Below are 12871 nucleotides of genomic sequence, written 5' to 3' on the forward strand. Positions count from 1 at the left end.
TTATTTCACTTTAGTATAATGTCTTCAGGGTTCGTCCATGTCATAGCAGGTGTCAGAATATCCTTCTGTTTTAAGGCTGAATAGTATTCCATTGTATGCTTGGACCCCATTTTGTTCATTCATCTGTTGATGGACAGTTAGGTGGCTCCCACGTTTTGGGATTGTGAATAATACTGCTATGAGCATGGGTGTACATGTTTCTTTTTGAGTCCCTGCTTTTGTTTCTTTTGGGTAAATACCCAGAAGTGGGAATCACTAGATCACATGGTAATTCTATGTCTAATTTTTTGAGGAACCGCCATACTGTTTTCCAGAGCAGCTGTACCATTTACGTTCCTACCACCAATGCACAAGTGTTCCAATTTCTCTACGTCCTTGCCAACACTTGATATCTTGTTTTATTCCTAATGGATGTGTAGGGGTATCTCACCATGGTTTTGATTTGCGTTTACCTAATGAGTAGTGATGCTGAGCATCTTTTCATGTTTTTATTGGCCATGCGTCTATCTCCTTTGGGGAGATGTCCATTCAAATCCTTGGCCCATTTTTGAAATGGATGGTTTGTTTTTTTGTTGATTCACTTTAAAAAAAAGATTTATTTATGTATTTATTTGAGAGAGAGTGGGGGTGAGGGACAGAGGGAGAAGGAGAGAGAGAATCCTAAGCAGAGACCCAGCTGAGCGAGGAGCCTGTTGCAGGGCTCAATGTGGGGCTCCATCTCAGGGCGCCAAGATCATGACCTGAGCCGAAACCAAGAGTCGGATGCTTAACTGACCACGCCACCCAGGCGCCCCTGTTGATTCACCTTTATTTATTTTATTTTTAAATTTTTTTAAAGATTTTATTTATTTATTTGACAGAGAGAGAGAGAGAGAGAGCGCGAAAGCAGGAACACAAGCAGGGGGAGTGGGAGAGGGAGAAGCAGGCTTCCCGCTGAGCCGGGAGCCCGATGCGGGGCTCAATCCCAGGACCCTGGGATCATGACCTGAGCCGAAGGCAGGCGCTTAACGACTGAGCCACCCAGGCGCCCCATTGAGTCACCTTTAAAAGCAGTGCCCAGAGCTGCCTGTGCTGAGAATGAGGAATAAGTGTGTGTGGAGGAAGGAAAGAAACAAGAGAGAGGAGAGAAAGGAGCAGGGAGAGGGAGAAAGGGCCAAGATCTGTTTCATGGAGGGAGGGGTAAGGGAAGGCAGCCCTTCAGTTCTTTTATTCAGCAAATGTTTCTCGAGCATGACTGTGTGCGGACGCTTCTCCAGGCGCTGCGGTCCACACCTGTTTGCCTGGGCATGCTGACTTTGTGACGGCAGCCCCCTGCCCAGCTGCCAGTGCCCTGCCCCCAGGAGGCTGTGTCCACACTAGCGAGGGCTGTGGGCTCTGTGGTCCGGCGGGGACCCGAGTCCCTAAAAGCTGTGTGCCCTTGGACAGGTTATGTGACGTGCTTGAGCTTCAGCTTCCTCATCTATAAAATGAGATGAAGAAGAGAAATAAAATATGTCCGGTGCACAGCAGGGGATAGTGCAGGGTGAGATGTGGCCACAGGACGGAGAGAGCCAGAGCGAGCTTTCCTCCACTCCCTTCCCGACACAGCTTCCTGCACCCTGACCTGCTCCTCTGCAGCGTCTCTCTGCCCTGGGTCACAGCCCACCCCTCCCCCCCCCCACCCCAAGCCTGGCTGGGCTCTGGTGGCTGAGTGTCCTGAAGTTCCTATAGCCACTCAGTAGATGGACACCTGCTCTGGGCAGCACCAACCTACTGGGAGGCCAGGTCCAGGGCCCTGCGAAGGCAACACAGGTGTGTGAAGAGTGGGGTGGTGAGACGGGCAAGGGGCCAGGCCAGCAAGGGCTGGGAGGACCCTAGGAGGGCTTCCAGAGGGAAGCAGACTGGAAACACGCATCTAGGAAATGAGAAGTTTGTAGTACTGAAGGAGACAGGAGTTTGGAATTAATGGTTGATGTTCCAGGGTCCTGCCTTTACCAGAAAGCTGCTCTGTGCCCTCACCGGCCCACTCCATTCTGCTGCGCTCATCCCGGGGCTTCCTTAGTCCCCCTGTCACCTGTGCCCTCTGCTATTCCCCTCCCCCCCCACACACACAATAGCCAAGTGAGCTCAGTGGAGGCAAATCCTGGGGCCTGGGGCCTTTTCTTTCTCCCAGAGCACACCTGAGCCCAGCTTCTTGACAGGAATCAACATGAATTATAATTGTTTATCCTTCCCCCGCTCCCCCTGCCGCCACCCAGTACAAATGTCAAGAGAGTGTACAGTGCAGTGGAGGGGACCATGGACCTGGGTCCCAACTCCGTCCCTCATTCCCTGTGGCATCACGGGTGAGCTGTTGATTCTCTCTCAGCCTCGGTGTCTTCCCGCGTAAGGATAAGGGGCCCCTCCCTCCCCTGAGGAGTGAGCACTGTAATTGTTATCAAGTGCTTCTCGGGGCCTGGCACTTGGTAAGGGGCTGAGGTTAGCTATCAGTAAGATGAGAGAACACAGAAGTGTCCAGGCCTCCTTTTTCCATGTTGCAGGGAGTCCTTAGAGGAGAATTCTGGGGTGAGTGCCCCCTCTGCTCCCCTGGCTCATCTCTCAGAGTACTGCCTGCCCGTGTGCCTCTCCCCAGGCCCATTGGACAGCAGTTCCTCAGGGCCTCCCAGGCCCTGGCGCTAGGACACCAGGCTGGGTTCCCGAGGGTCCAAGTCCAGGATGGGTCCCCGGGTGGGATGCAGTGGGGAAGGCAAGTCGGCGGGACTGTCAGTCAGGACTCACACCCACGACACCCAGCAAAGCTGGAGGGAAAACCAAGTTGGGCTCCAAAGGACATTTTCAGAAATGACCTGTTGAGAAACTCAGAAAAGCCCTACTAATGTGGAAAGCGGGGAACAGGGCCCCCAAGGGGAGAGGCAGACTAACAACCACACTGCCACCACCATCAGTAATAACTCTCTGCCGGCCCCACAACTAATGTCTGATGTGTTATCTCCTTTAATCCTTCAAACAACTGTGTGAAGGGATTGTTATTCCCTTTTATGGAAGAGGAAACAGGCTCAGAGACATGGTGTCTTATCCAAGGCAACTCAGAGGTGGAGCCAGAACTCAAACCCTTGCTCTCAAAGACCACAGCGAAGCTTCCTCTGGATGCCAGAGCCGAGTCACAGGCCCGGGAGATGGGGAGGTCGGTGGGCACGAACCATCCTTCCTGTCTCGTGACTGAGGCCCTGCTCCATTGTCACAGGGAGCAGCAGGCTCAGGCAGGCAACGCTGAAGGACGGCACACAGCCACCTCCCGGGCCTGGACTCCCGGGGCAGTGCCCCCTCCAAGGCAGATCTTCCAGCTGTGACTTCCCCTCCCCTTCTAGACTCTGGCAGCTGTCCTCAGGGATGCCATGGCCCCTAGGGAGCCGCCCCCCCCCGCCCCCCCGCTTGGCTGGGGCCCTCAAGCTACGGTTCCTCTCAGTGACCGGGGACTCTGGTGGTTGTGCACTTTCCTTTGGTGCCCCATAGTGCCTGCAACCAAGTGCTGGGCACCCGCCTCAGGCCCGCCTGTTTCTAATTCGCAACTGCTCTAAACCTGCAGCAGCCCTTTGGGGCTTTCAGCACCAAGCAAGGACCAAATCTGCTTTTCTCTTTCCTGGGGTTAGTCCCGGGTAGCCAGTAGAAATCACCATCTCTTGCAGGCCAGACTCCTCCCCCTCCCCACCATGTTGCCCGCGTTGCTTGGCATGGGGCAGCCCAGTGCAGACGGTAGAGCGGCCACAGACTGGGCTGGAATCCACTCCATCACTCTCTGCTGTGGACCTTGGCCAAGTGACCTGACCTCTCTAAGCCTCAGGGACCTCATCAGGGAAAGGGGATAATGAGAACTCTTCCTCCTAGGGTTGGCGTTTAGGTAAAGGGGCTGATCCGTGAGGAGTGTTACGCTTCGCCCTGGGCCCCGGGCCCTGAATGGGTGGAAGAAATGAGAGCGCTCACCGCTCAAGACAGACCCGCCTCTGTGGAACAGCCTGGCCTGAGCACCCTGTTCGAGGCAGACCTCTCATTTTTTTCTGACTCACAGCACCCTGTTCTTGTTCTTCAAAAGCACTCAGCCCAGTTTGTAATTATATACGTGTTTGTTTACTTGTCCATGAGAGCAGGGACCGTCCGTTTCCCAGCGCTCAATCCCGAGCGCCAAGGGCAGGAGCACAGCAAATGTTGTGTGAATGAATGACACTCCTTCCCCAGTCTTTAGGCAGAGGAGGACGAGGGCTTTTTGCCTTTTGTCGGAGGATTGGCCTTTCAGAGCCCCCCTGTATTCCTCAGCCTGCCTTCAGAGATGATCCCGTGGCGGATACAGCTGGGAAGGGCTGGGTGCTACCACTCCTATCTGCAGCCACAGAACAGCCGGGTCAGAGGAGCTGGGGGAACCCCACAAAAGGGTCTTACACTCACCTTGTTGGCCCTGGTCCTTGATGGGTGATGGGGACATTCTGGGACTGCTTCTGCCCTGCCACTTATATCTGTGGCCCCAAAGCCACACTGAGTCTCCACCAGAGCCCCTTGTCGGCCATGGCACCTGAAGCCAGGCCCGACTTTCAGGAGAGGACTCTCTGCCTCCCTTTCTCCTCCAGTCCCATCTCCTAGGTCTCTCCTGCCTTCTGCCCTCAACTGAGACCAGGGCCCCCTGGCCTTGGCAGATGTGTGAGGCTGGGGGAGGCACTTTGAGTCCAGATGTGATTGTGTTTATGTTTCCAGAGAGTGAGGGGTTTCCAGAGAGTGAGGGGTCGGAGCTCTGGACTGGAGCCGTTGGGGGAGGGGTGGTCTGGCTCCAGCCCCCAGCCCTGGCCTTCCCACCCCCCACCTCCCTCCCCTGGCCTGTATATCTGGCCCTGTCCTCAGAACCCCACACTGTAAGTCCTCCAGCAGTCCTGTAAGTCCTACAGGATGGCTGGGCCATCCTCCAGGAAGGACCCTTCCTCACTCCTCATCTAAATGTGGGAAGATCGGTGGAAAGATGCTTTGGAATATAAAGACTGTTGACTCCCCTGTGACCTTGGCCCAGTCGCAGAGCATGGTGAAGTCTCGGTTCCATCACCTGTGTAATAGGGACAACACTCCTGCCCTCAGAGGCAGTGTTGACCTGGTTTGAGAATGTGTGCACAGGGCTCTCCAGCTATCAGCTGGTGATTAAGCCCATGGCTGTGCCCCACTTCCATCTAGGGCTTGCCGGGGGTCCGGCTCCAGGGCAGTGCCAATCCCAGTCACAAGGTGAGTCTGAAGCAGAATACCAACCCCTCCTTCCTCCCCCCGCCTCAGCTGCAAACATTCTGTTTTGCCATTGGAAGTGACTGACTTCAGGGAAGCAGATCTTTACAGGCACTTTACAGGCTGGTCTTCATCGTTTCCAAAGCCTGGGAGGGTGGAAGAGCCCTCAGCCTCCTTCTGATACCTTGGGGTGGAAGGGAAGTGAGTTCATTCTGTGCCATGGACACTTTCTCCAGCACACCCTGAGTGGGATTTCCGTGGGGGGAATAGCTGAGGGAGGCCCTGGCTAGACACTGGCAGATCCTGCATCGTCAGTCCTCCTGAAACAGCTAGGGTAGAGCTCCAAGGTGGGGGTCCTGGGCCCACAGGAGACAAGACAACTCCAGGACTAAAGGGGCCCTGGGCGGCCCTCACCACAACTCTCAGGGTGGACAAGGGCCACACAGCACCCCGAGGGCTTGGGGGTTCCCGCCGACACAGCTTGGGAAGAGCCTGCAGAGTCCGGCAGCCGGGGAAGGGGGGGTGCTGGCTAGGGCGCTGAGCACAGCGCCGCGCCGAGGCTGAGCGGTCCCGCCGGAGAGCCCCTGGTGAGCTCAGAGCTCCGGACGGGGGCCCTCACGGAGTGGGGCTGAGCAGGTCAGGAACTGTGGTGGGAAGAGAGAGCACCTCCCACTCCACCAGGAGGCGGCCGCTGAGCTCCTCTCTTACCCCACAGGGCCCATGGTGGCGCCGTTCCCTTCCTACCCGCCTCCCTCCTCAGTGGAATGAAGCAGTCGGGGCTCGGCAGTGGTTAGCACGCTTGTACTATGGTTTTAATAGACGTACATGGACAAGTCGATATAGACAGATTTATAATTCTATACAGTCAGTCCGACATACACAGGGACGCTGTAAACAGGGGCGCGGGCCGGAGAGCCGGTGTGCAAAGTGGGCGCGGCGCGGGGTGGGGGGGCTGGCCGCGCCCCGAGCTCTCCCGGCTCGACACTTGCACCGCGGGCGGTGAGGAGGGGGCTCTTCGCCGGGCCAAGGGGGCCACCTCCTAGCCCGGGAGCGGAGAGGAGGGTCTGGGCCTGTGGCGAAACTTGGGCGGGCGGGGGGGGGGCCCGGGGTGCTCGGAGACGAGCCCACTCCATTCTCCCGCCACGTCCGCACCGCCAGCTGGGGCTCCGTAGCCTTAAAATAGGCCTCCGGTGCTCGGGGCTGCCGAGGGCTCTCGGGGCGCGCCGTGGCCGCGTGCGGCTCCACAGCGAGTCCCCGAACCCAGGCCGGGCGCCGTCATCCCGGACCCAGCGCCCGCTCCAACTCGGATCCGAATCGAGCTAAGGTAGGCTCGGCCGGGCCCAGCTTGGAGGGGGCGCCTCGGTTCCTACGGGGCCGAAGCCGGCCTGCGCGGGCTCCGCACGTCCAGTTCGCAGGCGCGGCCGCTCCTCCCGGGTCCAGCGCGGCGGGAACGCGGGCTACGAGGGCGTCCTCCTCGGCCCGCCGGCCTCCCGCGCCGCGCCCCCTCCGCGTGACGGGCCCGCCCGGCCCGAGGGAGCGAACACACACCACCCGCGCCATCCCGAGGGAAATTGCAACTCATCCGTTTTTTCGCAGCACTTTTCTCCGACGTCTTTTCGTTTTGTTTCGTCTGGTTTGGGAGGGCAGAGTGGGGTCCAGAAAAAGCAAACACACAACCAGCCCGGAGGTGGGGAGGTGGGGAGGAGAGGGCTGCGCGGGCGCAGGGGCCGCGGCGTGGCTAAGTCCTCCGCGCCGCCCCCGCCCCGGCGCCAACCCCGGCCGCGGGCCCGCGGGGCCTGGCGGGCCGGTCAGCTGTTGTACTGGCACGCATTGAGGCCCGAGGCCGGGCCCTGCAGGCCGCCGTAGCCGAACGACGAGTGCTGCTTGGACTTGAGCCGCAGGCTGGCCAGGCTCGAGTTGCACGTGTCCCGGTAGACGCTGTAGGGCGAGGCGGGCGTGCCGTACGGGCAGGCGCCCGGTGACATGGCCGAGTTAAGCGAGGAGCCGGTGAGGTTGTTGATTGTTGAGGCCCGAGTTGGGCATGCCGGGCACGGCGCCGGGGCCCATGCTGGACGGCATGGTCATGGAGGAGATGGAGCTGGGTGCCGAGAACATGGACTGCGAGGACAGCGGGCTCATGGAGTTGAAGAAGGTGAAGCTCTTGGTGGAGAGTGGCGCTGGCGCCAGGCTCTTGGCGGCCCAGTTGTTGTAGGAGTAGCCGGCGGCGTACACGTCCTCGTAGGGCTGCACCAGGCCGCTGAACTGCGGCACGTAGCCGCCCTTGCACAGGTCCAGCTGCTGGTTACGCTCGCGCTTCCGCCACTTGGCTCGCCGGTTCTTGAACCAGACCTGGGGGAGGGGGCAGGAGAAGGGTCAGGGCTGCCGAGGGCGGGAAGGCCCCTCCACCTCCACCCCCTCCGCCCCCTCCGCCCCGAGCCCGCCGCCGCTGCCGTCTCTCCAAATAGCGTCTCTTTTCTTCGTTATTTCCGCCCCTGCGGGCCGCGCTCCTTAATGGTTCCTTTCCTGTCCCCAGAAAACATTTCGTCTTTCCCCTTTTCTGATCTATATCCACTCCCCCAAGTTAAATCTGATGTCTTCTCCTAATATGGATCGATCCTCTTTTGTTTCAGCGAATATTCGTTTGCTTTCTTTCTCTCTCAACCAGTCCATCTCCGGCCTTCTCCCCTAAAGGGGTCCCGGTCTATCTCCCAAATATTCCATCCTTTTCCTTCTCCCTCCAATACAAAAGGTGTTTTTCTTCCCTGAAATATTGGATCTTCTGACTCCCTTTATTCTCCCTTTATTTCATTCCTCAAAGAGTCTGTATCCATATTTACTGGGAATCTTTGATATTCTCATTTCTGCCCCAAATGTTTATTTTCTTTTGGTCTACCCCGCTATCTGAACTGCTTTCTTTTCCCTCAGTCCATCTTCTCCGTTATCCCTCATTTTTGATCCTTTTGATTCTTCCCCCAATATTTAGTTTCCCCTGTCTTTCCAAACATCTGACCGTCACTGTTTCTCTTAAATAGTTGATTCTTTATTTTTCTCAAATATTTGATCCCTTTGCCCTTAAATATTTAATTTTTCCTGCCACCTAAATATATGCCAAATATGTTTCTTTGCAAATATTTAATTTCCTTTCACTTCTTACTAGTTTCTCTCTAATCTCCCCTCCACTCTCTCCCACAAAATTTAGTAAGAACCTGTTCTTTCCCAACTCCTGGTCCTTGCCCAACCGCTCCTATCGTCCTACTGTATGCTTCTATCCTCTGAAGCCCTCCTCCAGCCCTGGGCGGACTTTCCTGAGCTAGCTGCCGACCCCCGCATCTCAGCCTTTTCCAATCCCCGGCACAGACATTGCCTGATTCCACCCCCACACCACCCCTACCACCGTAAACCTGGGCAGGATTAGTGAGTTCTGGATTACTGAGTGCTGTCTTCACTTGAGTCCCACTGGGCTGGCCAGCCTGACGGGAGGGGCAAGAGTTTGGGTTATAGCAGGGAGTCACCAGGCCAGGTAGCATTTTGGGCTGGCTTGGGATGTCCTCCCAGTATCTGATTAAATATTTGCGTACTCAGAGAAATGATTCTCTTGCTGCTCTGGCAAGAGAACCTCTATGCTCTTGCCTTTACTGAGAACCAAAGGGCGAGGAGAGGGAGGGTGCAGTCTGGTCACGGGTCAGAGATCTTACATCTCCAAAGGGACTCAGCCTGAGGGTCACTCTTCCACCAGAGCTGCTCCTCCTTCACCTGACCCCAGCCGTACAGGAAGGGGCAACAGGGAAAGGGTCCAGCTACTCACTGGCTGACGGGGCTGGAGACGAGTCAGGTGGGGACTACGCTGAGGTTCTGGAGAAGCAGGCTGTGGTTGGGATCACTGCCCCAGGAGGTTCTGAGCCTCCAAGCCTAGGTACCCTTCAGGCCTCTGCCAGGTGGCCAGGCAAGGCCTGCCTTTCCCTTTCGTTTTCCGGGGGAAGGCGCCAGCAGCTCCGAGGTCCCCATAGGCGGGAGTCCTCTGCGCAGTCTAAGGCCGTAACATCCGAGTGGGCCCTGGGCCCTGCAGCGCAGGGGAAATCCCCCTGGGGCCACAGATCTTGGGGCGAAGGTGCAGTAGAGCCCGAGGGTCAGGTAGGATACCAGGCGGCAGCAGCCCAGGGGCACCACCCACCCAAGGGCTTAGCGGCAGCGGGGGACACCCGGGGCCTACAGTGGCATCTTCAACGGCGGAGGGAGGGAGCAGGTCTGAGTGGTGGGACAGAGACAAAGTCTGCGCGCGGGGACTGCGGCAGAGGTGGCCAGCAGCCCTAGGCGCGGGTCGCCTTAGGCGTGCACGCTGCGCTCACCCTCACGCGCGGCTCGGTGAGGTTGGTCCACACAGCGATCTCCTCCCGCATGCTCATGTCGGGGTAGCGGTTCCTCTGGAACGTGGCCTCCAGCTCTTGCAACTGCTGGCTTGTGAAGTGCGTGCGTTGCCGCCGCTGCTTCTTTTTCTTGGCCGGGTCCTCCCCGCCGCCACAGCCTGCGCCTCCTGCGCCGCTGTCTTCCGGCCCCTTGACATCCCCGCTGCGCTCCTTCTCTGAATCGGGCAGGACAGGCTCCGGTCACCTTGGGCTTATGCTCGTTTGCACCCCGTCCCGGCTCCACCGAAGCGCCTGCCATCAGCGCTGGCGGCCCTTCCCGCCAGGGGCCCTAGAACTGTCCCCACTGGAAAGAGCCTGCTGGCTGCCTGATCGTCTGCAGTCACCTTTGGTCGGTCGTGCCCAGCAGAGCCCAGGAACCGGAGGCACAGGCCTAGGCTCCTGGCTGGGCAGAGCCTGCTCTTGCAGCTGGGCTCAGGCTCAAGCCCGACTGCCTGTCACCCGCAAATGTATGAAAATTTGAGGGCTCTTTGGGGTCTAAATCTGGGGGGGGGTGTCTCTCTGCTTTTCTGAACTAGGATCAAATCTTTCCAGCCTGAAGCTAGTGGGTCGGGGGAGCAGGGGCCGTGGCCTGCCGCCCCCACCCCACTTTCTTCTCCCCAGGGCTGTGTGGGAGCCACACTGGGCAGGCACAACACAGCTGTGTTCTCAGCCTTTGCTCCAAGCCTCAAGTCCAGAGGCCCAGAAAATCCCTCAGGCGGCAGCTCAGACCGACAGACTCTGTCTGGGTGACCTGAGGCTCTAGCCTTTCACTCTTTCAAGCTACGTAAAACACATTCAGTCACAGACACACTGAAACAAAAAGACAAAATTTAAAAACAAAACATAGAAGCCAAGATAAACGCAGTTCTATCCTAACACCATGGAAAGGCTCACAAACTCTTAAAAAATTAGGCAGGTAGGAACACAGAGCAAATGCAAATTAAGAAGGCAAAAACCTCCCTGCAAACACAGCCCTAACTAAATACAGTGCGGTACTCGTATAAACTCCAGGCACACACACACACATTTATTTCTCTGGGATTAAAAAAAAAAAAAACTTAGTGTACTGTTGTAGATAGATTTTTTTTTAACCCCTTCCTAATAATGCCCTTTCTAGAGATAATTTTTAAGTCCTGGGGAAATACAACACTATAGTTAGATAAATGATCAAAATAACCCCGCTGCAAATGGATTTTGAAAAAAAAAAATCCCGGAGAAACGCGCCATTTTGGATTGACTTTTAAAAAATCTCCCCAAGAATAATGTTGCATGTAGAGATTTTTAAATTCCAGAGAAATATGTCTAGTGTAGTAATTCTTTCTATATCGAAAATTCCAGTTAGCATTTTAAATATGTCCTCATAGATTCGGTTTTAAAAGAGCACTCTACCGCTGCATATTTCTCTGGGTTTTAAAAGTAAAAACCAACCAAAGGCCACGCTTAAAACTTTTGGAAAACAAAAGTACAGTTCAGCGTTGATTGTTTTTTAGCCAAGCAAACAGACCCTCTCAGAGAAAAGTCACTTAGGGATGCAAAACAGAAACAAACAGAGATTAAAAACGCGTAGAGAAACACTCGGCGGTGGATTAAGAAATGAACGCTGCAGAGGCGCCGAGTTGGGACGGTGAGCCCGCGAGCCAAACCGAGACCCCGGAGGCCCGGCCCGGCCGAGGACTAGCCGCGCTGCTGCCCGCACCGCCCACCCGCCGGCCCAGCTCGCGGCCAGCCTGGGGGAAAAAAGCTTGAGCTCGGACAAAAAGGCAGCGCGGACGGAGACGTGCCCGAGCAGAGTCAGGGCCCTGGCTGGGCCGCCTGGCGGCTCCCGGGCCCCGCGGCGCACGTGGGGCCGGGCTCCCTCAATGAGGGAGTTCTGCCTGAAGCCGAGCCTCACCCCTTGGCCCAATCGCCCTCGCTGTCCTCTGTCTTCTTTTTACTTGAGGTTGTCCACCGCCCCCCCCCCCCCGTTTGTTTTCTGGCTTTTCCCGCCACCCCTTCTCTTCGATTTCTCCCTCTCAGTCTGTCGCCCCCGCCTGTCGGGGTGTGTGCCCCCATCTCTCTCTGGGCACTTTCTCTCATCCGCCGCCCCATTCCTTTCTTGATCTACTCCTCTCCTGCGGTCTGAGCGGCCCCTGGGCACCCAGGTGCGCAAACCGAATTTTATTTTCCTGTTCTCTTTGCTTCTTAACAAGAGGGGCTGTCAGTCCGACCCTCCCGTTGTAGGTTTGTGCATCTGCCGGTCTCTTGGCGCGTGGGGACCGGGTGGAAGTAAAGCTCTGATTTTCGTTTTATAAAGTGTGTAAATTTCCGCGTTCACCCTCAGTCCGAGAACGAGAAAAGAAAAGGTCCTGACGCTCCTGGGTGTAGAGGGAGCCCGACTACGCGGCGCGGGCTCCAGGCCCTGCTCCCCGCTCCGTGCGCCCAGCTCGGCTCGGTGCGCGCCCCGCGGGGAGCCGCGCTTACCTGGCAGTTCCGTGTCGGACGACTCGCTGGCGGAGTTCTCGAGCGGCTCGCGGGGGTCGGCGGCGCGGGCCAGGTGGAAGGCAGGCCCCATGTCGTGCGGCGGCGGCGGCGGCCGGAGTCCCTCCGGCAGCCGCTCCAGGCTCATGCCCCCCTTGAAGGCGTCCATGGAGGCGGGGACCGCGGCGGGCGCTCCAGGGGCCGGGGCTGGGGCTGGGCGCGCCCGGCCGCCCTGGCTGCGACCTGCGGGGACAAGAGCACAGCGCCTAAGGGGCTGCCCCCCAGGGCTGCCCGTGCCCGCAACGACGCCGCGCCCGCCCCATGGACCGCCCGGGGCTGCGGGGCCAGGCGGGCGGCAGCGGCAGCGGTTTCTCGCGACCGGATGCCCGGCTTCGCGCTCCGCGCTGCGCTCCCGCCGCTCGGGCCTCTACCGCCCGCCCGGCCCCGGCTCCGGCTCCCGATTCGGGCCGGTTTCTAAGGCTCCGGACGGCGCCGGCAGAGGCTGTCTTAAAGCGACAGCGCGCACCGCCAGGTTCCAGCAGTCCCTGCGCCAGGGGTGGTGGGTGGGGTGGGCCTGGGTGGGAGGGGGCTGGGGAGGGAGGGAGCCGGCGAGCGAGGGAGCGCGGGCGGAATCCAGCCCCGAGCCGCCCGCCCTCCCGAGCCGGTGCCCTCCCCCTCTGCAGCCACCTTCCCGCCGCCTCCCCGCCCCCTCCCCCCCCCCCCCCCCCGCGGCCTCGCCGCGCCGCTCCCTCCTTCCCCGTTGACACACCGACTTCTCC

General features: G+C 58.3%; 1 protein-coding gene across 1 annotated transcript; it reads right to left on the minus strand.

Annotated features, from left to right (window-relative positions):
* Positions 1-6130: 6130 nt before the first annotated feature.
* PITX1 (paired like homeodomain 1) lies at positions 6131-12525 on the minus strand. The gene is given in 4 exon segments (XM_035727757.1): positions 6131-7251; positions 7253-7581; positions 9579-9811; positions 12096-12525. Coding segments are annotated over 4 exon segments (939 nt in total). The 5' UTR covers positions 12262-12525; the 3' UTR covers positions 6131-7040.
* Positions 12526-12871: the final 346 nt, after the last annotated feature.

Source organism: Zalophus californianus, chromosome 5 (assembly GCF_009762305.2).
Source record: "Zalophus californianus isolate mZalCal1 chromosome 5, mZalCal1.pri.v2, whole genome shotgun sequence".
In the NCBI taxonomy this organism is placed as follows: domain Eukaryota; kingdom Metazoa; phylum Chordata; class Mammalia; order Carnivora; family Otariidae; genus Zalophus; species Zalophus californianus.